We start from the raw sequence: 27,651 nt of genomic DNA on the forward strand, positions 1-27,651 counted from the left end.
CCCAAGCCATCCCTCCAGCCTCGTGGAAAGACTGCCCAGTTCTCGCTAGCGGATGTTTTAAGGCAGAAGCCTAGCCCCAATTAATTGAATATTTGAGGCTAACCTTCTACGTAAGGTTGTATCAGGTAATGATTGATATACAAATATTTCTTATTCATACGTGGAAATAATATCAGCCTTCATAAAAAAAACTAGACACGGGCTGATATTTTGAGGGGTTGGCATGTAAACAAACATGAAAAAATATATTCAGATTTTTTTCTTCTCTCTTGGACATTTACACTGCCATATTCATATTAGAAGCAGGATTCTTTTTTTTTTCCCAAGTAGCTGGTGCTGTCAAATGTAAAATACTTTACTAAAAAAACAAAACAAAACAAAAAAAACCTTACGGTGGTGGGAGAGATGACCTTTGATGGCAATCGTTAGATATATTGATGGCTAGCTTTATGTTTAAAAGTTTAACTAAAAAGCAAAATTGGACTTCCATATGTCAAGGGTTGTTTTGGTAATTGCCTGATCCTGTAAAACTTTAACAAAACTGTTGTTCATGCAACATGATTCCAAGGTTAACTGCTGTTTCTGCTTCTGTAAAGCAAAGCTTGTGTTGCTGGAGAGAACCAGGACACCTACCTGCATGATATCTGTACAATCATGTAATTGCAGTGCCCCCGGAATTCAGAAGGTGTTGTTAAATGTAACTTTTGGGGTGGTTTTTTTTTTTTTTTTTGTTTGTTTGTTTGTTTGTTTTGTTTGTTTTTTTTTTTTTGCTTTTTTTAAGTTAGACTAATCTGGCTCTGGGCTACATTTGGGAATTCTGAGTCCCAAGTGAAGCCTTGGCACCAATATATGCATAAAAGTCTCTCTGCTAAGTTATATTTGTGTTCAGATTGGTGAATCTCTGAACAATCACAGACCCTTGCCAGGTTCAGCAGGTGTGTATTGCAGAGGTTGAAGCTGGGTTCCCAGCTGCTCTCTGGCTGCTCCCAACTAACTACCTGTGACTCCTGCTCCAAGGGACTCAACACCCTTGTCTGGCTTCTGGGGACACTGCAATCACAGGCTTGTGATGATACAGGAGAAACTTGAAAGAGATTGATACCACAAAGGATTTATGAATAAGCCTTCTTAGAAAATGCTCAGTTACACAATCTTGAATTCAGAGAAAGAGCTATCTCCAGTATGACTGGAAGATAAAAAGTCTACTAACCGGGCTTTTTAGAGACTATGAGAAAAAAAAAAAAAAACAATTGTACAATTGAAAGTTAGGGTTACTGAGAAAGTTAATGTTTGGTCATAGAGACCCACCCCCAGTTAGGCTCCATTCATATAACAAAAGGAAGCAATCTTGACTTAGAACCAGCGATTAGGCTCATCCTTTATCAAAGAACCTGCCTCTAAGAGGCAGCTCAAGGAGACAGCATGGGGTCACAGCCACCATTAAGTCCCTTGTGATCTTATCAGGAAAAGCTTAATTCTGCCAGGTGAAGCATGCAGTCTCCTCATGCCCCTCTGGGCCCATGTGTTGGTCTTCTTGTTGAGCTCCCATCCCCTCCTGGTCCTTCTATGCCCCCACTCTTCCATAAGACTCCTGTACTCTACCTGAAGCTTGGCTGTGAGTCTCAGCATCAGCTCCAAACCCCTGCTGGGTGGAGCCTTTCAGAGGACATCTATGGTAGGCTCCCATCCTGGCCCCCTCTCTTCAACTGCTTTCAATGTCTATTCTCTTTGCCTTTCTGCATGAGAATTAAGTATCCTCCCTAGGTCCTCCTTGCTACTTAGCTTTTTTAGGTCTGTGGATTATAGTATGGTTATCCTGTATTGTATGGCTAATACAATATATCCACTGGAAATAACCCAGATGTTTCTCAACCAAAGAATGGGTAAAGAAACTGTGGATTATCCACATAATAGAATAGTATTCAGCCATGAGTTTTCAGCCATAAGTTTGGCCATAAGTCTCAGCATCTGCTTTGATAACCTGCAGGGTAGAGCCTTTCAGAGGTCCTCTGTGGCAGGCTCCTGTCCTGTTCCCTGTTTTTTCCTTCTTCTCATGTCCATCCTCTTTGCGTCAGAGACCTTAAGAAGCTCTGAATCAAAGATACTCTTGGCACATCTGTCCCTGCACTTACTCAGAAGCAAAATAACCAAAGTAAACTTAACATGGTAAATAATATTCAGTACACTAGAAAAGTTGGGAGCACATCAATTAAAAGCTCCTTCCTACTACTGATGGACAAAGAATTGTGTGGATAAATGATAAAAGAAACAAAAAATTAAGACCTCCCTTCCCCAGAAAAGTGAACTTACTTAGAGTCACTGTGGTGTCCTATGCCCAAGGGAAAAAAAATACCAAGCAAAATGGAAGTTTTGCTCTCTTTAAAAACTCAGTTATATTATATAGATATATTTTTGTTTTAATCCCAAGTCTGGGAGTTTAGTTGAGTTTTAGTTTGTCCATAGCTGATAATTGTCTCTTGTAAGACATGGCCGCGGACAGGTGGTAATAGCCTGCTTCATACACCATGGAGTGTGCTCTAGGGCTCTGAGGATATAAATATGAGAGCCTAGAAAGAAAAAGTGTGGCATGGCATGCAGTGGTGGTGTGTGGTGAGTGGCAGTGTGGAGAGACCAGAGATGGATGGTGTGGTGGTTTAGAGCAGACAGATGAAGAGAGGTGTTCAGTGGCTTGGAGGAGACTGTTGGCTGTGTTTGTTGTTGACGGAGATTAGTATAACCCTAAAAGAACCCATCAATCCTAAACATTTGGGAGAAGTAAAGGGGTCTGTGCCTCTTTTCCCCACTAACATTCTCCTATTTAAGGTTGGAGGATTGGAAGGGAGAGGCTTTAAAGAACCTCAAATAAAACAGACTTTAAAATGAGCACTACAACCAAGACAGGGCATATAAATAAATTCTACAAGTATATAAAATATAAATGCTGTATTATGGCAGAAATTAAATAACTGCAGCAGCTTTGGCTTGAAGACTTTCCTTGGCCATAATGACTATTAAAAGTTGATAATACACTGCTTGGGACATGACAATCTACCCAGGATGGCTTGGGTGTTTTCTCTTTGTCTAGTGCCCTTGAAGACTCCCAAACTACAAGAACATGCTGTCATGCTTTCACATAATATGCACTTGAATCTGCTGTGTTGTTAGAAGTTGTATTGTGGGATTGATGAGGGTAATTTATTGTAAAAGATAATTCTGTTCTTCCATGGTTTATCAATGCTGACTAAATTTATGACCAAGTAGAAGTTAAAACACAGGTCTTAAAACAAAAATATTATGAGCTATGTTTTGGAGCAGGATACATCTATCCCTGCCTACTAGGTTCTTTCTGTACAAAAAAGCACCCAAACTGCCCATAAGACAGGATCCCTGTGCTGACTCACTTCTCCTTATCACTCTTGCATCCACACATTCAGGCCCTGACTTACCTGGGGCTGGACTCTGGCAAAGCGTGGGCAGCTTTTCAAAGAAATCTGAGTCAGCTTAACCCATATAACTTGGTGTCTTGTTGTCTTAGTGTCTTTAGTTTATTGATTTATCTTGAAAAGTATATTTTTGAAACTCAATACATTACGATTCTAATGTTGTTTATTTACTCAGCCACAATGATGGTGCCTTTAAAGATGTTTCTTGCTATGTGGAATTAAAAAACACTGAGATTCTTTGTATTACATTTTTTTAAAAAAAATGGTTTTATTTCAGATGTACTTCCACATGTGTTCTTGCATTTTTTTTTTTTTTTAGCTCATTCCTTTCTTAAAGAAGACCCTCCTGAAAAATTATGTAATGGATGGGGGGGAAAAAAAACAACTTAGATTCAGAGTATGACATTCTCAATTTTTGGAATTTTCCAAAGGGTCTGGGATTACAGGTGAAAGTTGGAACCTTTTCTCTAAATGCCCCACAGGGTCAACAGTTGTCTTTATCTGAGCAGATCATACAATGGCCTACATTTACAAAGGTAGGTTGTGACTTATAGCACTACTTTGACCAGTTATAAAAATGCTAATTTTCAGGATGTAACGATCATTGGACACTCATTTAGTACCAAACACTATTCAACTACCAATAAGGAACTTCACATAAAAGCAGTCAACATAGACTATTTTCTCATTCCCCTAATCTAATGAATGGAAAAGTTTATTTTTAAATTTTATTAATGTCCAATTATTTGTTGTGAATAGAGTTTCTATTATGATTCTGTCATTCTGCCTCAAAAAAGTGATGTGAGGTTTATTTTGTCAAACAGCTGAAGAAAATTCAGTGAGAGGTAAGGTGGGATGTTTTTTTGTCAGCCTCTGAACAGGTAGAATGGCATAACAAATGTGTGTGTGTGTGTGTGTGTGTGTGTGTGTTGTGCATGAGAGAGAAAGTACATGAGCAAGTGCATATGTTATAGCTAAATAATTAAGAAAGGCAAGTTAAGGGATGACTGTTGCTTTGGCTGACACTGTGAGCATGGAGTTCATCATGGTAGGAAAAGAATGTTTTAAGAGCCAGAAGAGGTGATGACATCATATTCACCGACCTGAATCAGAGACTTAAAAAAAAAAATTGTGGTTGCTTACCTTCTCTCTTCTCTTTATTCTGTTTGGGAAAGTAGCCAATTAAATACTGACATTCATTTTGTGGTGGTTCTTGCTACCTCAGGTAAATGTCTCTATAAATCTCCTCACAGAAATTGCCCCAAAATTTGTTTCCATGATGAACCCAAGCCCTGAAAAATTCTCTCTGCTTCTGGGTTACCTCACACAGATGATCTTTTCTAGTTCCATACATTTGCCTGCAAATTTCATGATTTCCTTGTTTTTAATAGCTGAGTAGTATTCCATTATGTAAATGTACCACATTTTCTGTATCCATTCTGTTGATGGACATCTGGGTTGTTTACAGATTCTGGCTATTACAGATAAAGCTGATATAAACATAGTTGAGCAAATGTCCTTGTTGTATGGTTGAGCATCTTCCAGATATATGTCCAGCAGTGGTATAGCTGGGTCTTGAGGTAGCACTATTCCCAGAAGCAGAGAGACACACATGGTGTATACTCACTTATAAGTGTATATTAGCCACATTATAAACATATTAAAATCTACAGACCTAAAGAAGCTAAATGAGAAGGATAACCTTAGAGAAGATGCTTAATTTTCATTCAGAAGGAAAAACAGAATAGACACCGGAAGCAGTAGAAGAGAGGAAACAGGACTGGATCCTACCATAGATGTCCTCTAAAAGACTCCTCCCTGCAGGGGATCAAAGCAGATGCAGAGACTCACAGCCAAACTTTGGACAGAACACAGGGAGTCTTATGGAAGAAGGAGGACATAAAAGGACCTGGAGGAGATAGGAACCACACAAGGAGATCAACAAAGCCAAAAAAAAAAAAAAAGCAGGAATTGCAGAAACTGATGCATCAACCAAAAACCACATATAAAAAGGACCTAGACCCCCTGCTCAGATATAGCCCATAGACAGCTCTGTCTCCCTGTGTGTTTCTTTTTTTTCTTTTTTTTTTTTTTTTCTTTTTTTTTATCAGTTACATTTTATTAACTCTGTATCCCAGCCGTGTCCCGATCCGTCATTCCCTCCCAGTCCCTCTCTCCTTCCCTCCCTCATCTCCACCGTGCCCCTTTCCAAGTCCACTGATGGGGGGGACCTCCTCCCCAATCATCTGATCCTGTTTTATCAGGTATCTTCAGGACTGGCTGCAAAGCCCTCCTCTGTGGCCTAACAGGACTGCTCCTCCCTTCGGGGGTGGGGAGACCAAAGAGCCAGTCATCGAGTTCCTGTTAGAAATAGTCCCTGTTCCCCTCACTTTGGGAAACCAATTGGTTACTGAGCTACCACAGGCTACATCTGAGTGGAGGTTCCTGTGTGTTTCTAATAAGAGGAGAAGAAACAGTCTCTGACTTGAACTCAGTTGTCTGCTCCTGTAATGCCAGGTTCACTGGACTCTCAGAGACCACCTGGAGATGACTCGATGCAATTGCAAGAGCGATAGAACTCGGGACCCAAGTCTCACTGACGCAACAGTAGAGAAGTGGTACCTCGAACCCTGAGTGAACAGGATTTTTAAAGGGAAAGTCTGTGAGCAGGGGGTTTCCTTGGCAGCAAGCAGAGGGGCACAAGCCTTGGCGTTACAGAATTGGATGAAGTTTAGCAGGGCGGGGTGACCTTTTCTGAGGCACAAAATCACAATGGCTAAGGCATATAATCTGGCTGTTTTTCTAAACCATATCTGAAACACTGGGAAGAATTTTCCCACTCGATTTCCAACCGATTCCCATTGATTATTGCCAGGGAGTTTGTCTCTATTTTCTATGAAGCATTTATTCTGTATTATTTCCTGGAGGCTGTTGCTAGGAGAGTTAATTTTATTCTCGGCCAGGTGTACATTCTGTGATATTTCCTGGTACCTGAATTCAGCTCCCAGTTAAGATGGCTTTTTATTTTAAAATGGAGTTATACTCAGGATAATTATACCCAGGCTAATTTAAACTCTGTACTCCTTAATCACTTCTCCCTGGTGGCATGACCTAGCCAGCCCATAGAGGGAGAGGATCCTGGCAGTCTTGATGGGACCTGATACGCTAGGGTCAGACAGTAGGGAAGAAGGACTTTCCCTAGTAAATAACTTGTAAGTAATAATAATTAAATATAATTAGAAAAAAAGATGACATTAAATTGAATGGATTCTTTAAACAAAGTTCTCAACATTCACAACCACATTGCATATAAAAACTCCCCCTATACTAACCAATAACTATAGATACAGATTGAATCTGAAGTCATACCATGACCTAGAATACTACCTTAATGACTTACTATTAACAACAGCTTTATGTATCAGACTAAGATTTGCACATTTGTGCAATGAAGCCCAAAAGCTGTTAAATTTAGCAATACCCAAACCTTCAACTGTAAGTATCAGTATTTGCAAATTAATTGTTTAATGATACTCAGAAGTACTCTATTTACTTGTATAATTCACAAAATTCTGAGCACTTGCTAATATATTTTTCTCTCAGATTCCTCAGTCGGTGTGCAGTGAGAGCTGTAGGCCTGGTCAGGAAAGTTGCTCAAGAAGGCAAGGCAGTCTGCTGCTTTGATTTCATTCCTTGTGCAGACAATGAGATTTCTAATGAGACAGGTAAATGTAGGCTTACAGCGAACTCTCCACCTTGTCCACAGGAGTTTGCAATGCTTAAGCAAATGGAAATATGTTGAAGAGAACTAAGAGATAACCCTTTGTTTCTTGATTACAAATTTAAGCATTTCTGTTACTTTTATTTCCTTTTAAAAGGACACACTCTAGACATTAAAATCATCCTTCATTTACATTGTTATTTAATTGCAGACACTGTTCCCTGAAGAGACACACCTTTCCCCAAAATAAAGTCTGTTTCATTTCACTGTGAACACAGTGTTTAGAGCACCATTTCTTTACATTTCTAAACAATGCTCAGTCACCCGTAGAATTCACAGAAAGCTTGGGTTTCTCACAAGCTTTTTATGATTATTCCCAGTACAGTTTTTTTTTTTCTTTTACACTACAGGTGACTGGAAAGTTGAGTTTTATTTCCTGCATATGTATATTTTATCTTTATCATGACTAAGTTTTTTCTTTTTTAGTTTACAGAAAAGAAATTATTTCATGTAATATGTTGTTTTTAAATCTTTGTCTCCCTTTTATTAAACATAGATTCTTTTTCACACAATATAATCTAAACACATTTTCCCCTCCCTCCACTTATTTCAGTTTCTCCCCACCTCCTCTCTCATCAGAGATCCACTCCTTATTTATCTTTTATGAGAAAAAACAAAACAGGCCTGAATATAAGAGAATGCAGGCTGAGATTCCTTATCTCTATTACTAGGATTTCTCAATAGGATAGCCTTCATAGATTCAAGAAAATTTTTCACATAAATAAAAATACCCTTTCCAATTTCAGCCATCTCTCAAAACAGTCTTTCTCTTCATTCTGTCTCCATCCCTACCTGAGCCCTTTTGCTCCTTTTTCCCCACCTGCCTCCAGTTTACATGTAAAATAGAGTCTATTTTTCCTTGACAGTGAGAACATTTGTTATCACTGGAATGGAGCATCTTTAGTTAATGCTCACTCTGTGTGACAGGTCTCCTTTGGGAATTGAAAGACTCACAAGTGTTACCTAAGATTATCAGAAATTAAAAGTTTACATTTCAACTAATTGCAGTAGAAAAATGCTGTTAGAAAGTAGACAGACAGGGGTTGGGGGGAGAAGGGGCAAGATGGCGGCGCCAGAACACTGCATCTGAGGAGCAGGACAACATTTTCTGTACAGCGACCAGGAGACTGAACTCTGGGCCCTAAAACAACAGCGGTCGTGTTTCCCAGGTGAGAGGAAACCCCCACGGCATGGGAACCAGTCGGGTCCATGCTCAGGCCACCCAGCCAGAAACCCGGAAGAGATCCCAGGTGGCACAGGCACTAGGTCGCCAGACCAGAGCCACACGCCTGCATGCCCCAATCACCTTCCCAGGCTGATTGGTGGGCACAAAAACACCAGAGACTGAGAGTCCCAGTTGGGAGAAAAACCGACGGGGAAGGAAAGTAGCAGGACTGGCCACACGTCACCCAGTCTTCCCCTGGAAGAAGTATCGCAGACTGGCAGGTATGAGCTGCCATCACTGAACTAGGCTCCCACCGCCAGCATGGAGAGGGGCTGTGTGCCAGCTCTCTAGCACAGACGGAGCTGTGCAACCTAGTGCAACAGAGTCTGGGAGTTCCTGTCGGGAGAGACCCCCCACAGGGAAGGAAGGAAACAGTACTGACGTGGGTCACCCAGGCTTTACCCAGGGAAAGTCTCTCACAGCCTGGTGGGTATGAGCCGCCATCACTGATCTGGCTCCAAACCGGAAACACAGAGACTAGTTGGGCACCAAGCTCCTGCAGACTACCAGGCAGGCGCACGTGCCTCCAGCCCAGAGACCTGCTTTGTATGAACTATTCCTCACAGACAGAACTGTGCGCCCCAGGACACCAGAGACTTGGAGTCACTGTCTGGACAAATTCTCACAGGGAACTAAGCAAAGGGGATGGACTTAAACCACCCAGTATATCCCCAGAAAAGGTCCCGCAGACGGGCCCAAACCAAGGACTTGCTATGCACTGAAGGGATTGGACTGGATTTGTGACCTGTATGTCTTCTAAAGCCTATAGTTTTGAGTTTTGGGTTCAGGTTAAGCTAGGGCCTCTTGGTGCCTTTCCAGAGTGTGACCCTATCTGTGAGGACAGATATAAAAAAAAAAGCAAGCAAGTAATGACCTTCACTCACCAAAAAGAATGACCAGACCCTTGTCTTAAAGATAGTGTTTCTTAGCAACAAACCTAGATGGCCTCAATCCTCCTTCTGAGTAGCTCCTGACCTCCAGCCAAAGGATGAGCTAATCACCCCCACCTTCAGTTGCAGCTACATCCACACTTGGCAGGACTGGCCAAGCTTGAGCACCTAAGATTAACCAATTATCTTACTTTATAGCTTCCTCATCCAATCCTAAATTGTCAAGACTGCAACTTCAAATCTCTGCAATTTTTCTTTTAAAAACCTAAAGGCCTTTGTCTCCGGGTGCCACTCTTTGCTGACCTGCAGGGGTGACCCCATTGTGCAATGGTTAATAAAACTCTTGCTTTTGCAACTAGTCGTGGTCTGGGGGAGTTTCTGGGAAGGGTGCGATCTTAAACTCCTAAGCTGTGAGACCCTAGGTCTTATAGCACCAGATAGCCTGCTGTAAACAGGAGAGCAGTACTCACCCGCAACAGATTATTGCTTGGGTACTGGGGCACAGAGCCCCAACCTGAAACCTACAAAAGCCCGGGATCCCTGAGATCAACCCCCAGATACTGCTCCAAGGGGCAACCAGTTATCACTAGCAAAACTGACCAAACCACGGGACACACAGGTTATGGCAGCAGATCACTAAATTCACAGCAAGAAACTGGGCAGCTGTCTTCAGGACTTCTCCTGGTGAGAGGGGAGCCCTCTCGACTAACAAGGAACACAGTTACCATTCAGGTCTCTACACCTGAGGTGAGCAGTGGCAACTCGTGAAAAACACCATCCATCCAGTGACTATACCCAAAAAGCTGAGAAGGCTTCCTTCAGGAAAAACCATCTTCCTGCCAAAGGGATTCTCTCCACCTCAGGATTCCAGGAACCACCAGAAAACAACTCCAAACACCTAAGATAATCCAAAGGGTAGAGGCCAGTGTAAAAGTTCAAACAACAAAAGCCAGAGCAATATGGCATCTCCAGAATCCAGTTATCCAGGGGGCAAGTGGCCCTAGACACCCCAGCATAATTGAAATGCAAGAAGAGGACCTAACATCTATGATCATGAAGAGGGTAACAGAGGAAACAAATAAAATGCACTAAGAAATAGAGGAAGATAAAAAGAAACAGTGTGTGGTCATCCATAAAGAAATAGAGGAAGTTGCAGCCAAACAGTTTGTGGCATATAGAGAGGAAATGCTTAAATCACTGAATGAAATAAAAGAAAAAGAGGATTGTTCAAACAACCAGCTGAAGGAATTGATGGAAAAACCGGAAAATACAGTCAGACAGATGAAGGAAATAAACAAAATGGCTCAAGACCTGAAGACAGAATTGGAAAACTTAAAGAAAACACAAATGGAGGAAATTGTGGAAAGAAAGAACTTAGGGAAGAAAACAGGAACCACAGAGGTTAGCATAACCAATAGACTACAAGAGATGGAAGAAAGAATCACAGGTGTGGAAGATACAATGGAAAAAATAGATGTATCTGTCAAAGAAAATGTTAAATCTAAAAAATTCCTGACACAGAACGTCCAAGAAATTCAAGACAACGTAAAAAGACAAAACCTAAGAATAATAGGAATAGAGGAAAAAGAAGATTCCCTGCTCCAAGGCCCAGAAAATATTTTCAACAAAATCATTGAAGAAAATTAAAGGAGAGGCCAATAATACAAGAGGCCTACAGAACACCCAATAAATTAGACCAGAAAAGAAAATCCTCCTGCCACGTAATAATCAAAACAGTAAGTATACAGAGCAAAGACTAAAAATACTAAAAAATACTAAAATACTAAAAATACTAAAATACTAAAAGCTGCAAGGGAAAAAGGCCAAGTAACATATAATGGCAAACTCATTAGAATCACACCTGACTTTTCAACAGAGACTATGAAAGCCAGAAGGGCCTGGACAGATATCATGCAGACCGTAAGAGAACACAGATGTCAGACCAGGCTACTATACCCAAAACTCACAGTCCTCATAGGTGGAGAAAACAAGATATTCAGTGACAAAAACAAATTTCAACAATACCTACACACAAATCCAGCATTAGAGAAGACACTAGAAAGGAAAACACAACGCAAAAAAACTAGCTACTTTCAAGAAAACACAGGATATAATTAACCTCACTACAGCAAAACAAAAAGCAACCAAGCACACAAACTTATGACCACAGCCAACATCCAAATCATAGCATCTAACAGCCTCTGATCATTAATCTCTCTCAAAATCGATGGACTCAATTCTCCAATAAAAATACACAAATTAACAGAATGGATGTTTAAACAAAACCCAGCAATCTGTTGCATACCAGAAACACACCTAAGTCACAAAGATAGACATTACCTGATGGTAAAGGGTTGGAGGACGGCTTTCCAAGAAAATTGACCCAAGAAATAAGCAGGAGCAGCCATTCTAATACTGATAAAATAGTCTTTCAACCAAAATTATTCAAAAGAGATGGGGATGGATACTTCATACTCATCAAGGAAAAATTCCACCAGGAAGACATCACAATCCTGAACATCTATGCCCCAAATACAAGGGCACCGACATTTGTAAAAGAAACATTGATAAAACTTAAGCCACACATAGATCACCACACATTAATAGTAGGAGACTTCAACACCCCACTCTCAACAAAGGAAAGGTCAACAAGACAGAAATTAAACAAAGAAACAATGTCTCTAACAGAGGTCATGAATCAAATGGACCTGACAGACATTTACAGAACACCCATACACAAAAGAATTTACCTTCTTCTTAGCACCTCATGGAACCTTCTCCAAAATAGACCATATAGTTGGTCACAAAGGGAGCCTCAACAGATACAAGGAGATTGAAATAATCCCCTGTATCCTGTCTGATCACCCTAGAATAAAGCTGGACCTTAACAACAACAGAAATAGCAATAAGCCTACGCAACATGGAAACTGAACAACTTGCTACTAAATGACAGCTGGGTTAGGGATGACATAAAGAAAGAAATTAAAGTCTTCCTAGAACTCAATGAAAATGAAGACACAACATACCCAAACTTGTGGGACACAATGAGAGCAGTGCTAAGAGGAAAGTTCATAGCACTAAGTGCCTTCAAGAAGAAATTTGAGACAGCTCATTCAAGCAACTTAAAGGCTCACTTAAAAACCCTAGAAAAAGAAGAAGCAGATACACCAAAAAGGAGTAGATGGCTGGAAATAATCAAACTCAGGGCTGAAATCAAACAATCAGAAACAAATAAAACAATTCAAAAAAATCAATGAAACCAAAAGCTGGTTCTTTGAGAAAATCAAAAAGATCGACAAATCCTTAACCAAGCTAACTAAAAGGCAGAGAGACACCACCAAATCAACAAAATCAGAAATGAAAAGGGGGACATAACTACAGACACTGAGGAAATCCAAACAATCATTAGGACTTACTTCAAAAGTCTGTATGCCACGAAATTTGAAAATCTAAATGAAATGGACAATTTTCTTGATCAATTCGACTTACCAATGCTGAATCAGGACCAGGTAAATCAATTAAATAGTCCTATAACCCCCAAGAAAATAGAAGCAATCATTGAAAGTCTCCCATCCAAAAAAAGCCCAGGACCAGATGATTTCAGTGCAGAATTCTACCAGACCTTCAAAGAAGAGCTAACTTCAGTTCTCTTCAAACTATTCCACAAAATAGAAACAGAAAGAACATTACCAAACTCATTCTATGAAGCCACAGTTACCTTGGTACCTAAACCACACAAAGACCAAACAAAGAAAGAGAATTTTAGGCCAACCATCCTTATGAACATTGATGCAAAAATACTCAACAAAATACTTGCAAACCGAATAGAAGAATACATCAAGGATATCATCCACTATGACCAAGTAGGCTTCATCCCAGGTATGCAGAGGTGGTTCAATATGCAGAAATCCATCAATGTGATCCACCATATTAACAAATTGAAAGAAAAAAAAAAACACATGATAATCTCCCTAGATGCTGAAAAAACATTTGACAAAATACAACATCCATTCATGTTTAAAGTATTGGAGAGATCAGGGATACAAGGCACATATCTAAACATAGTAAAGGGGATATACAGCAAGCCTATAGCCAACATCAAACTGAACAGAGAGAAACTTAAATCAATCCCACTGAAATCAGGGACAAGACAACCTGCTCACTTTCTCCATATCTCTTTAACATAGTTCTGGAAGTCCATACTAGAGCAATAAGATAGTTGAAGGAGATCAAGGGGATAAAAATTGGAAAGGAAGAAGTCAAATTATCACTATTTGCAGATGATATAATAGTATATGTGAGTGAACCCAAAAACTCTACCAGGGAACTCCTACAGCTGATAAAATCCTTCAGCAAAGTGGCCGGATACAAAATTAACTCAAAAAAAGTCAGTAGCCCTCCTGTATACAAAAGACAAAAGGGCTGAGAAAGAAATTAGGGAAACAACACCCTTCACAATAGCCACAAATGACATAAAGTACCTGGGAGTAACCCTAACCAAGCAAGTCAAAGACTTGTATGAAAAAAATTTCAAGTCTCTGAAGAAAGAATTAGAAGAAGATATGAGAAGATGGAAAGATCTCCCATGCTCATGGCTTGGCAGGATTAACATAGTAAAAATGGCCATTTTACCAAAAGCAATCTACAGATTCAATGCAATTCCCATCAAATTACCAACACAGTTCTTTACAGACCTGGAAAGAAAAATTCTCAACTTCATATGAATAACAAGAAACCCAGAATTGCTAAAACAATCCTGTACAATAAAAGATCTTCTGGAGGTATCTCCCTCCCTGATCTTAAACTGTGCTATAGAGCAACAGTTCTAAAAGCTGCATGGTACTTGCATAGAAACAGAATGGTGGATCAATGGAACCGAACAGAAGACCCATAAATAAACCCACACACTTATGGACACCTGATCTTTGACAAAAATGCCAAAACCATACAATGGAGAAAATATAGCATTTTCAACAAATGGTGCTGGTCTAACTGGATGTCTACATGTAGAAAAATTAAAAATAGATACATACTTATCACCCTGCACAAAACTAAAATCCAAGTTCATCAAAGACCTCAACATAAAACCATACACATTAAATTGGTTAGAAAAAAAAAGTGGGGAATACCCTTGAACTCATTGCCACAGGAGACAACTTCCTGAACAGAACACCAACAGCACAGGCTCTAAGAGCAACAATTAATAAATGGGACCTCGTGAAACTGAAAAGCTTCTGCAAAGCAAAGGACACCGTCATCAAAACAAAATGACCGCCTACAGATTGGGAAAGAATCTTCACCAACCTTTTATCTGACAGAGGACTAATATCCAGTATATATAAAGAACTAAAGAAGCTGAAAAGCAGCAAACCAAGTAATCCACTTAAAAAAATGGGGAACAGAGCTAAACAGAGAACTCTCTGTAGAGGCATATTGAATGGCAGAGAAACACTTAAAGAAATGTTCAACCTCATTCATTAGCCATCAGGGAAATGCAAATCAAAATGACCCTGAGATTTCACTTTATACCCATCAGAATGTCCAGGATGAAAAACTCAAGTGACAATACATGCTGGAGAGGTTGTGGAGAAAGGAGAACCCTCCTCCACTGCTGGTGGTAATGTAAACTTGTACAACCATTCTGGAAATCAATCTGGCACTTTCTCATACAACTAGGAATAGCGCTTCCTCAAGATCCAGCCATACCACTCCAAGGCATATATCTAAAAGAGGCTCAAGTACACAATAAAAACATTTGCTCAACCATGTTTGTAGCAGCTTTATTTGTAATAGCCAGAAGCTGGAAACAACCCAGATGCCCCTCAACTGAAGAATGGATGCAGAAACTGTGGTACATCTACACAATGGAGTATTACTCAGCAATGAAAAATGAGGGAATAATGAAATTTGCAGGTAAATGGTGGGACTTAGAAAGGGTCCCTGAGTGAGCTGTCCCAGAAGCAGAAAGACACACACGGTATGTACTCACTCATATAGACATATAGGATAAACCTACTAAAAACTGTACATCTAAAGAAACTAGTTAAATGAGAGGACCCTGACTAAAATGCTCAATCCCCATCCTGAAAGGCATGAGGTTGGACATCAGAAGAAGAAGAAAACAGGAAACAACCTAGGAACCTGCCACAGAGGGCCTCCAAAAGCCTCTGCCCTGCAGACTATCAAAGCAGTCACTGAGACTTATGGCCAACTGTTGGGCAGAGTGCCTGGAATCTTATGTAAGAAGTGGGAAATAGTAAGATCTGGAGAGGACGGGAACCACACAAGGAGAGCAACAGAACCAGAAAATTTGAACACAGGCAACTTCGCAGAGACTCATACTCCAACCAAGGACTATTTATGGAGATAACCTAGAACCCCTGCACAGATGTAGCACATGACAGTTCAATGTCCAAATGGGCTACATAGTAATGGGAAGAGGGACTGCCTCTGACATAATCTGATTGTCCTGCTCTTTGATCACCTCCCCCTTAGGGGGAAACAACCTTACCAGGCCACAGAAGATGACACTGCAGCCACACTTGACGTGATCTGATAGACTAAAATCAGAAGCAAGAAGAGGACCTCCCCAGTCCATAGACATGTGTAATTTTCCATCATTTTTTTTCAATGTATTAAATTCTTCCTTGATCTGTTGCATACAGTTACCTTACAATGTCTTTTAAATCCAGGGTTTTTAAGTCTAGTTTATTTCAAGATAACCTGTTTATTGGTAGAAGTGGGTGATTTGTTATCACTGTGCTGGGGTATATGTTTTTTTTCATATCTAATGGTGCTTCTCTTATAAAACTGAGTAGACTTGTTTGATATGTATAGATGTATATGGGATTCTAATATCATGTTCATAGACTTTACTTTAATGAATATGAAGTCTCCCCCTTTTTGTTTGCTGACTACTCTTGGCTTGAAATACACTTTGTTAGATATTAGTGTAGCTATATATATGGCAGTTTTTTAGTTCCACGTGCTTCGAATTTTTGCAAAACTTTTACCACAAAAGTCTACGTTTGTTATCAAGGGGAGGTTCTTAGAGATATAAAAACAGATGGATCCTATTTCTAATCCAATCTGATAGTTTGTGCATTTTTTATTGAGAAATTGAGGCCAGTATTATAGTTATTACTGAAAGGCTTGTATTGATTCTGTAATTTTGTTGATTTCATGATGTTTTCTTAGTTAAATAACCATTGCAGTGTAATATTTGTTTGTCCCATTTTGCATGTTGTATGTGCTTATCCTTCACTTGAGTTTGAGGTATTCACCTATTTTCTTTTTCTGTAGAGTTATTTTTGTACACATAAACACCTTTAATGTGTTTTATCATGAAAAGTCTTTTCCTCTTTCAATTTTAAAACACTTTCTGGCCATATCAGTCTATATTAATGAATAAAATTATCAGGAGTTATAAGAAATCTTTGAATTTCTTTCTGTGCTTAAAGGTTTCATCAAACAAGGAATATTCTGATAAGCATTCCTTTATAATTTACTTGATTGTTATCAGTGCAACTTTCTTTTTTTATTAATTACAGTTTATTCACTTTGGTTCCCAGCTGTAGCCCCCTCTCTCATCACCTCCCAATCCCATCCTCCCTCCCTCATCTCCTCCCAGCCCCTCCCTAAGTCCAGTGATAGGGGAGGTCTTCCTCCCCTTCCCTCTGACCCTAGCCTTTCAGGTCTCATCAGGACTGGCTGCATTTTTTTCCTCTGTGGCCTGATAAGGCTTCTCCCCTTTCAATACCATTTTTTTTATTTTGTGCTTTTAAAGTTTCTCTATAATACATCATGGAGAATTTATTTTCTAGGCTTCTGTATTTGGTCTTCTGTAGTTTTCTTGTACCTTGGTTGGCATCACTTTAATTAGCTTTTGGAACTTTTCTTTTGTATCTTTACTAATGATATTTTCTATGACTTTGTTAATTTCTTCTGTTCATTGATACTGTGAGAAACTGGTTTGCTATATCTTATGTTCTTCTTGGACTGTGGTGTTTGTATCACCAAGAAGAGATTACATTTTCATAATCACTCATTTAAGACATTGTAACAAGGAAAAGATTTAACAAATGTTTAGTTCTGATACTAGGACATTCCTTCAAACCCCCATCTTTAAATCTCTTGGTTATCTTGCATCAAAGAATCATGTTCAAGAATTTATCAATGAAATTCTTATTCTGGAGATTTACTACTTTGTGTCTAATGGAGCAGCTGTTATTAGTTGATTGATACACAGCCTTGACCAATTATCCAGGATTGTAAGGAATTGTGATTTACTGAGCAGGAGGTTTCCCTGTGCCATTTCATTGTGTACAGTCTTATAATAGACAGGTTCTGTCTATCATTGTACACTGTTAATCTGACACAAAAAGAAAGTTCCAAGAAGCTATAGTTTTACCTGTTAACATTTACTAATGTAGTACTTTTTTATTGTTGTTTCATTTGGATTTTTGTTCATGCTATTCTCCCATTGTTTTTAGGGAATCATTTTACTGGGGGGGGGGGCATTTGTTCATTATTATATCACAATATGTACTACATTCAGTGCCCTAAACTCATGGAAATAGAGTCCTTGGTAGGATAACTTTCATCAGTATATTAGGTGAAAGGACACAGTTATACCTTTAAATTATCATACTTTTTACAGAACTGAGAGGAATTTCTCACACACAGTCATGTTTTCAGAGCACAGTAAGCACTGTGCTAACACACTGCCCTATATGTAGGGATGAATTACCACTATGCCTCTACTCATTGATTATCTCAGGCTGAAAGGGAAGATTAGTAATGGAGAAGTTTAAATCTCAGAATCTAAATTGGGATTTAATCTTTGTACTGAAATTAAGTAGATAATTTGAAAATACAGAATACAGCAGGACTATTTCCTTTTCCAAAGTGAGCAATACACTTATTTTTTTGGGTGCAGACATCATATTGTCCTGCAGACACAAATAAATCAAAGAAGAAAATTCTGAGACACAGATACTCAGTAGATTTAAATGGTTTTATTTGTTTTGGAAAAGCATGGCCCACTGATTTTGCCTAGTATGCCTGGCATGGACATTTTAGGCTTTCTCCTAATTCATGTACATGGAAACATATGACCTAGTATGTTTTCACCATCTAAAGTTATTGTCATATGAAAAGTTTCTTGCTCCAAACTTAGCCAAAACAGCCCAATCTGGGAACTGATTGCTGAGCTCTTCATGGGTGTCTCTTTGACTGAAATCATGGTGCCTTTGGCTAGAGAAGAAGCTACAAAAATATTTTCCAACTTGTTTTTCAGCAGAACACAGGGCCTCAGATGCATAGCCTAAGGGAAGAAAGAGTTCTAAAGCTCTGAGTGGCTGTGGATGTGGTATCAGGAAGAACTTGGGGTAATTACTCTGATGGTTGCATTCATTAACATATTTACAGTCACTTGAGCTGAATATATAGCTGCTGAGTATCATTAGATCTGTATCCATCAGTCTTATGGCTGGGCAGATACATGTGTTAATAGCATGTTCTGGATTTTTAGCTTTGGGCTCCTGTATGTTCCCGATTTTGTGTGTGCTTTTACTGACAATGAATGCTATGTAAGAGTCAAGGAATATTTTTACCATGAAGGAGATGTGACAATTGGTGCATTTTTTCCTCTTCATATTTTCTACACAGGCAAAAAAGTTCCTCATGGATATGTGCCATACCACTATGCGGACCTTCACATACAGTAAGTACAATTATTTATCTTCAGAGTTCAGAATTCTTGTTACTTAAAGGATGCATGATTAAAAGATTCTTGCATTTCTCACAATTTCTGTTTTCACTTTTCCAATATCTTCAAGTATATAATTACATGCACTTCTTTTCTTCTTTCAAGAAAAAGTGATAGTTTTGATATTACTCATTTTGCTTTACTCATATGATATTGGAACTTGATTATCTTCTTTTGTAATGTTTGTCATGCCAAATGATTTTATTATCAGTGTTAAGATTTCATAGTGTGGATAATTTAATCTATAAGCTAGCATTTCTGGGCTCTCTTTAAGACCAGATGTGCTATTGTAAAAAGAGGTGATGTCACTGAATGCAGATTCCTGAGTGTCTGGAATGTTGCTAGAGAAACAAGTCTTGACTATATTACATGCAGCTGATTTCAGAACAAGAAAGTCACCATTAAAATTTGGGAGCACTTTTTTGCTCTAATATCTTTGTCTATCTCATTTATTTGCCTGTCAATATATCTTTAATAATCTTTTTTTACAATTCTCAGACAGATTTTTAAATGTATACATGTTTGTCATATGTTTCCAGTGCTTTTCCTCATGTTTATGAATGTGCCTACCAAAATACTCTTTCTGTGAGGGTGGCAATTGAAGGCTGTTTCTTTAGCTTTTCTGGAATATGCAAGATTAAAGAATAAAGTCAGAAAATGTGTGTGTGTGTGTGTGTGTGTGTGTGTGTGTGTGTTTAAGAAAAAATGTTGACAAATATTCTAGAGTGTCTTTTTATAGAGGAAAAATATGGTGTGATTATCCCATAAGTACTTCTCGAATGTCTATGAATCCTGAAATACAGCAATAGGATTTGTAAATATCTTTGAACAGCTGAGAAAAATGACAGGAAAGCAATAGACAGAAATTTGCAAAATAAAATAGACTTATAAAGGTGACATTACTGTGTACTTGTTAAGCAATTAAGTAAAAAAGGAAGGACAGTGGAGAAGAAAGAAATATGTCCAGATGTAAAATATTCTATTTTTTGGTCTCGACACATTTGGTTTGAAACTAACATACTAAAGATATCAAGGATCCAATTTTATTTCTATATGCAATAATTCATATCTCATTACAGTAGTTCAAGGTAGATAAAATTTATTACAGATTATATTTTATCTCAAGTGAAATTACAAATTTATCTCATATGACGAGCAGACCAGGGTGCTACTTGAAGCACTTTCTTCTTTATCATACTCTATTATTTAGAGTAACTAAATAATGCCCTTTGTTACTCTTTCTCTTCACTGCACTTTCAGAAGCTCAGGCACCAATGTATATTTTTATGTGCTTTTTCTTTATATCATACAACAACAAGTGCTTATGTGAAAAGACTATACTTTCAGTTATATGAGCTGTGAGTATCTTGCTTGTCCTTAATGAATAAAAGAATTGTATCCTGTAAAAAATATTCAAATTTTATATAGTCAAAATGAAACTAAAGTAGTTCCTAACAGGAAAACAGTATTTTGCTATACAGTGGTTACAACCATCTCTTACACAATGCAGTTTCCAAACATTTTTCTGCATGCACTCAAACAAATTTGTATTGCTTGCCTTTTTTTGGAGTAAGTAAATAGATAAAATGGAGCAACTGTAAGTTTTGTAGGATATTGCTCTGGTGTCTAAAATTTGTCCTGGATTATTTTCTCCATTTATATCCTTTTGTGTATTAGCAGCAGAAATGAATTCCACTTCTACATTGTTTCTTGATCCTAAGAACATTTCTCCACTCTTGCTAGTGACCTTATAATTGAGGTCGCTATTTCTGTGTATTGTAGTCCTATAGCCTTTTCTTTGTACATAGTCAGTAGCCTCTAAATCTTTTCATGGAGATCTATCATGTATCTAGCCTGCATTCATTTACTTGAGACTTATAACTTTGGTGTCTGCTCTTCTGTATCCATTGATCTTTTTGCATACTCAGTTCATTCTTTGATTTCTGACCTTTCCTACTGATTTGTCTTCATGTTCTGCTACTATCATTATTCCAAGAGAGCACTGTAAATAACCATTAGTTAATATTATTTTTATGTAGCTGGGTGTGGTGGCACACACTTTTAATCTCAGCATTCAGAGAGGCAGAGGCAGGTGCCCAGATTTTTTGATTCTGTTGCTCTCCTTGTGGCGCTCATCTCCCTTCCAGGTCTATTATCTCCTCCTTCTTTTCTAAGGTTCCCTACACTCTGCTCAAAGTTTGGTTACGAGTCTTAACATCTGCTTTGAAACACTGCTGGGTAGAGTCTTTCAGAGGCCCTCTGTAGTAGCCTCCTTTCCTGTTTCCTCTTTTCTCCTTCTTCCAATGTCCATCCATTTGTCTTTCTGAGTGAGGATTTATCCTTTTACTCAGCCCTCTTTCTTACTTAGATTTAGTATGTGTATCTGTATCCTATATTATATGTCTAATATCCACTTATAAGTAAGTATATACCATGTGTGTATTTCTGCTTCTGGGATACCTCACTCAGTATGATCTTTTCTAGATCTCACCATTTCCCTGCAAATGTCATGATTTCCTTGTTTTTAATTGCCAAGTAGAATTCCATTGTGTAAATGTACCACAATTTCTGTTTCCATTCCTTCGTTGAGGGATATCTGGGTTGTTTCCAGGTTCTACCTATTACATATAAAGCTGCTATGAACATGGTTGAGCAAATTACCATTGTCGTGTACTTGAGCATATTCTGGATATTTGCCTAGGAGTGGTATAGCTGGATCTTGAGAAAGTGCTATTTCTAATTGTATGAGAAAGCACCAGATTGATTTCCAAAGTGGTTGTACAAGTTTACATTTTCACTATGTTAATCCTACCAATCTATGAGCACAGAGAACTTTCTATCTTCTGTTGGTATAATGTTCTTTTAAAATGTATACACCTTACCCTTGTTCATTCAAATGCTGATTTCTGCCCCCTACTGTCTGGTTTCAATCCAGATATTGCATTGTGATACTCATTCTAAGCATCCTGTCTCAACTCTTGTGTAAACAGGCCAAAATAAAGCAACTAGACACAATGTTGAGCTGGGAGGAGCCAGAGGACAGGAAAGAGGGGAGGAGCTAGAGGGCAGGAAATGAGTGGCAGGAGGAGGGGCTAGAAGAGAGCTTGAAGAGAGAGCTGGAGGAGAGATCTTGGAACTATGTAGAGAGATAGACTGGATGTAAGATTTCACAAAAAGCAAGTATAATGTGGGAAATCTAAATGTTAGGAAACGATGAGAGCTTGGAGGTTTAGGATGGAGTAGCTATTGCCCAGCATTGTATTCTAGGTTAACTAAATAAACCCAGTGTCTAATGTGGTGATTTGGTTATACAGCTGTTTAGGTTTAACAGCAGCATTACCAGAAGATAAATCAATAGTAAATATTAATCGCCGCCTACAACAATCTTCTGATACCTTCATCAATTTCTTTTTTCTGTGACTTAAATATTTTTTTGAATAGGTCTTTCACCTGCTTGCTTAGAGTCATACCAAGATACTTTATGTTATAAATGTCTATTGTGAAGTGTGTTGTTTCCCTAATTTCTTTCTTGGCCCTTTTGTCTTTGGTATACATGAGGCCTTCTGATTTTTTTTTAGTTAATTTTGTATCCAGCTACTTTGCTGAAGGTGTTTATCAGCTGAAGGGTTTCTCTGATTGAATTTTGGGGGTTGCTCATATATACTATCATATTATATGCAAATAGTGATACTTTGACTTCTTCCTTTCCAATTTGTATCTCCTTGATCTCCTTTAGTTGTCTTATTGCTATAGCTACAACTTCAAGTATTATGTTGAAGAGATATGGAGAGAGTGGGCAGCCTTGTCTTGTCTCTGATTTCAGTGGGATTGATTTAAGTTTCTCTCCATTGACTTTGATGTTGGCTATAGGTTTGCTGTATATTGTCTTTACTATATTTAGGAATGTGCCTTGTATCCCTGATTTCTCCAAGACTTTAAACATGAATGGGTGTTGGAATTTGTCAAATGCTTTTTCAGCATCTAAGGAGATGATTATATGGTTTTTCTCCTTCATTTTGTTTATATGGTGGATTGCATTGAAGGATTTTTTTATATGGAATAATCCCTACATGCCTGGGGTGAAGCCTACTTGGTCATGGTGGATAATGTCTTTGATGTATCCTTGGATTCAGTTTGCAAGTATTTATTGAGTATTTTTGCAACAATGTTCATAAGAGAGATCGATCTGAAGTTCTCTTTTTTTGTTGGGTCTTTGTGTGGTTTAAGTATTAAGGTGACCGTGGCTTCATAGAATGAATTTGGTAATGATCTTTCTATTTTGTGGAATAGTTTGGAGAGAATTGGAGTTAGCTCTTCTTTGAAGGTCTGGTAGAATTCTGCACTTAAACCATCTGACCCAGGGCTTTTATGGAAGGGAGACTTTTGATGACTGCTTCTATTTCCGTGGGAGACATAGGAGTATTGAATCTATTTATGTGATTTTGATTAATTTTGGTAAATGGAATCTTTCAAGAAAATTGTCCATTTCATTTAGATTTTCAAATTTTGTGGCATATAGGCTTTTGTAGTAAGACCTAGTGATTGTTTGGATTTCCTCAGTGTCTGTTGTCATGTCCCTGTTTTTGTTTCTGATTTTGGTCATTTGGATATTTTCTCTCTGCCTTTTAGTTACTTTGAGTAAGGGTTTATTTGTCTTGTTGATTTTCTCAAAGAACCAGCTCTTGTTTTTTGGTTTTGTTGGTTATTTGAATTGTTGTCTTAGTTGCTAATTTATTGATTTCAGCCTTGAGTTTATTTCCAGCCATCTACTTCTCTTGGGTGTGTCTGTTTTTTTCTAGGGCTTTCAGGTGAGCCACTAAGTTTCTTGTATGAGATGTTTCAATTTTTTTCTTGAAGGCAATTAATGCTATGAAATTTTGTCTTAGCCCTGCTTTCATTGTGTCCCATAAGTTTGGGAAAGTTGTGCCTGCATTTTCATTGAATCCTAGAAAGTCTTAATTTCTTCCCTAACCCAGCCGTCATTGAGTAGCGAGTCGTTCAGTTTCCATGTGTGTGTAGGCTTTTTTGCTATTTCTATTGTTTTTGAGGTCCAGATTTAGCCCATAGTGGTCAGATAGGATACAAGGCACTATATCAATCTTCTTGTATCTGTTGAGGCTTGCTTTGTGATGAACCGCATGGTATACTTTGGAGAAGGTTCCATGAGGTGCTGAAAGGAAGGTATATTCTTTTGAATTTGGGTGAAAACTTCTGTGGACTTCTATTAGGTCCATTTGATTTAGGACCTCTGTAAGTGCCATTATTTTCCTATATAGCTTCTCTCTAGATGATCTGTCCCTTGGTGAGAGTGGAATGTTGAAGTCTTCCACTATTAAGGTGTTTGGGTCAATTGTGATTTAAGCTTTAATAATGTTTCATTTACAAATGTAGGTGCTCTTGTATTTGGGGCATAGATGTTCAGAATTGTGATGTCCTCCTGGTGGATTTTTCTCTTGATGAGAATGATGTGCCCCTCCTCATCTTTTTTGATTAATTTTGGTTGAAAGTCTATTTTAGTAGATATTAGGATAGGTACCCCAGCTTGTTTTCTGGGTACATTTGCTTGAAAAACTTTTTTCCAGACCTTTACTCTGATGTAGTGTTTATCTTTGTTGCAGAGGTGTGTTTCTTGGACAGAGCAGAATGTTAGCTCCTGTTTCCACAACCATTCGGGTAGTCTGTATCTTTTTATTGGAGAGTTGAGTCAATTGATGTTGATAGATAATAGTGACCAATGAATATTAGTTACTTTTATTGTGGAGTTGGGGTCATCACTGTGTTTCATTGCTTGTTTTCTTTTAATTTTTTTGTTATGAAGTTATCTATATCCTATGTTTTCTTGCATGTAGTTTTTGTTGGATTGGAGTTTTCTTTCTAGTATCTTCTGTAGGGCTGGATTATTGTGTAGACATTGTTTAAGTTTAGTTTTGCCATAGAATATTTTGTTTTTTCCACCTATGTTGATTTTGATTGAAAGCTTTGCTGGGTAAAGTAGTCAGGGTTTGCATCTGTTGTCCCTTAAAAATCTGTATGACATCTTCCCAGGACCTTCTGGCTTTCATAGTTTCAGTTGAGGAGTGTCATGTGATTTTGATAGGTCTACCTTTTTATGTTACTTGGCCTTTTTCCCTTGCTGCTTTTACTATTTTTTATTTGATCTGTAGATTTAGTGTTTTGCCTATGATGTGACATGAAGAGATTCTTTTCTGGACTAGTATAATTTGTGTTTTGTAGGGCTCTTGTATGTTTATGGACATCTCTTTCTTTATGTTGGGAAAATTTTCTTCTATGATTTTCTTGAAAATATTTTCTGGACCTTGGAGCCTGGAATCTTTTTTTTTTTCTTCATGTATTCCTATCATTCTTAGATTCTGTCCTTTCATGGTGCCCTTGATTTCTCAGATGTCTTGTGTTTGGAACTTTTCCAATTTTACTTTTTCTTTGAGAGATGTATAAATTTCTGCAAGGATATCTTCAATACCTGAGATTCTCTCTTCTATCTCTTGTATTCTATTGGTGATGTTTAGCTTTGTGGTTCCTGATCTTTTCTCTAAGTTCTCCAGCTCCAGGATTTTCTGTTTGTGTTTCCTTTATTGATTCTATTCTATTTTATTCTGTTTTCATGCCTTGCACCATTTCCTTTATCTTTTTGAATATGGATTCCTGTCTTTCTATGATGGTCTCAATTTTTTTGTTTATTTCCTTATATGCCACTTATTGGGTCTCTACTTGTGCCTATTTGTTTGACTGTATTTAACTGTGTCTCTTTGAGAACTTTGTTTTTCCTCTTTATTTGCCTCCATTTATGTGGCTATTTCTTTGAGAGATTTGTTTGTTTCCTCTTTATGTACCTCTAATACCTACATAAGCATAGTTTTAAAATAATTTTCCTGTGTTTCCAATGACTGAAATATCCATTGATTTTGGGCGTTGCTGGTTAAGCCATGATGTCCTGATTTTTTTTTTTTTTTGGATGTGTTCTTATGCCAACTTCTGGCCCCCTGTTTATCTGTAACCTTTGCTGTTTGTTCCTGGAATCTGTAGTTTAGACTGGGTCAGTCTTTTTCTGGTGTCTGGAGTATTCTTCAGGAAGATGAGAGAGATCCCTTAGTTTGAGAGTGTGCATTGGTGTTTCAGTCATATCTAAGTGAGGAAGCTCTCAGGTGCATTGCACAAATGCAGGTGAGGAAGTGCTGGCATAAGCTTGGAAGTGTGCCTTGAAGAACAGGGTGCTAGAGAGTGTAGATGCTTGGAATGTGGGGAAGGGCGGTACAGATGCAGGAGAGGGTGTGGGCACTGGTGCTGTTCACAGACAAAATGCACATGTGCAGGTTCCCTGAATACCTCAGTGGCCTATAGGACTGTCATACTGTCCTTCTGGTATTCAGATTTGTCTGGGCTCCAGGAATTGTTTGCCTGGACTCCACTGGTAGACACACCGAACAGGGGCTTCAAAGTTGAGAACACTGTTCCAAGAATCCCTATGTTGCCCACAGTGGGTCTGTGGGTGGGAGGGATCCAATGTCTTTTTGCTAGCATAGAGGGACCCTGGATTTGGGGCTCTGCATGCTCTCACTTGAAAGCACAGTTGCTGTCTAGTAGGCCTAATTGAAATGTAGAGGGTTCCGATGTTCTCTACTCTCAGATTTGTGCCTGCTGAGGTAAATGCAAGTGAGGAGATCTTTCAGCTCAGTGGTGCTGCAGCTACAGAACTGGGAGGCTACTATAGTAGCCTGCTGTGAGTCCAGTCATAGCCTCAGAACTGGAGGCTGGTACAGTTGCCTTCTGAGAGGCCCTGTGGAGCCTGGAGCCTATACAGCTGCCTATAGACCTGGGTGGCCTGGCAGACCTTGTTGTCCCACTGCTGAGGACACTGGGAGGCCTGCCTTCTCAGTCTCAGATACGGAGCAGGGAGTTCTGTGTTAGGAGCAGTGGGCATTATGGGCCGCCTCTGCCAAGGGGGGAGGCTTGACAAGAGGAAGTGCAGGGGGATTGAATGTTAGCCACTCTCAGTTCCTGGAGAAGTCCACGGGTGACCCTGGATCCAAATGGTGTCAGCTCATGGGTTGTCCCCTCTTACCCAGGAAGCCTCAATATTTATGTTCTGGCTTCAGCTTCCACTCCACTCACCAATTTTGGAGTTTCAGATCCTCTGCCTGTCAGATACGATGCAAACTGGTTGCTGCTATCTTCTCATTTGTTTTCTTTTTGAAACATAGTCTTTCCAACTCACTTAGCCCTAGCAATTCTTTTTTTAATTAAATTTTTATAAATTACATTTTATTCACTTTGTATCCCAGCTGTAACCCCCTCCCTCATCTCCTTCTGATCTCACCCTCCATCCTGCCCTCCCTCATCTCCTCCCATGCCCCTCGCCAAGTCCACTGATAGGGGAGGTCCTCCTATGCTTCCCTCTGACTCTAGCCTATCAGGTCTGTAACTTAATATGTAGACTAGGCTGACCAAGAATTCACAAAATCTTTCTGCCTCCTGAGTGCTGGAATTAAATGCATGCACTACCATTCCCAGGTAAACATCTTGTT

General features: G+C 38.8%; 2 protein-coding genes across 2 annotated transcripts in view; both read left to right on the forward strand.

Annotated features, from left to right (window-relative positions):
- The first annotated feature begins 46 nt into the window (after positions 1-46).
- LOC110561262 (vomeronasal type-2 receptor 116) overlaps positions 47-27,651 on the forward strand; it is a 186,301-nt gene continuing 158,696 nt past the window's right edge. The window contains exons 1-2 of the mRNA XM_060366762.1: positions 47-125; positions 19,009-19,063. The gene's annotated coding sequence lies outside the window, so the exon portion shown is untranslated. The remainder of the gene's footprint in view (positions 126-19,008; positions 19,064-27,651) is intronic.
- LOC110566236 (vomeronasal type-2 receptor 116-like) overlaps positions 18,855-27,651 on the forward strand; it is a 34,543-nt gene continuing 25,746 nt past the window's right edge. Inside the window, exon 1 of the mRNA XM_021664054.1 lies at positions 18,855-19,063. Coding sequence (XP_021519729.1) covers positions 18,855-19,063 — 209 coding nt within the window. The remainder of the gene's footprint in view (positions 19,064-27,651) is intronic.

This window comes from Meriones unguiculatus, chromosome 14 (assembly GCF_030254825.1).
Source record: "Meriones unguiculatus strain TT.TT164.6M chromosome 14, Bangor_MerUng_6.1, whole genome shotgun sequence".
NCBI classification, from domain to species: Eukaryota; Metazoa; Chordata; class Mammalia; order Rodentia; family Muridae; genus Meriones; species Meriones unguiculatus.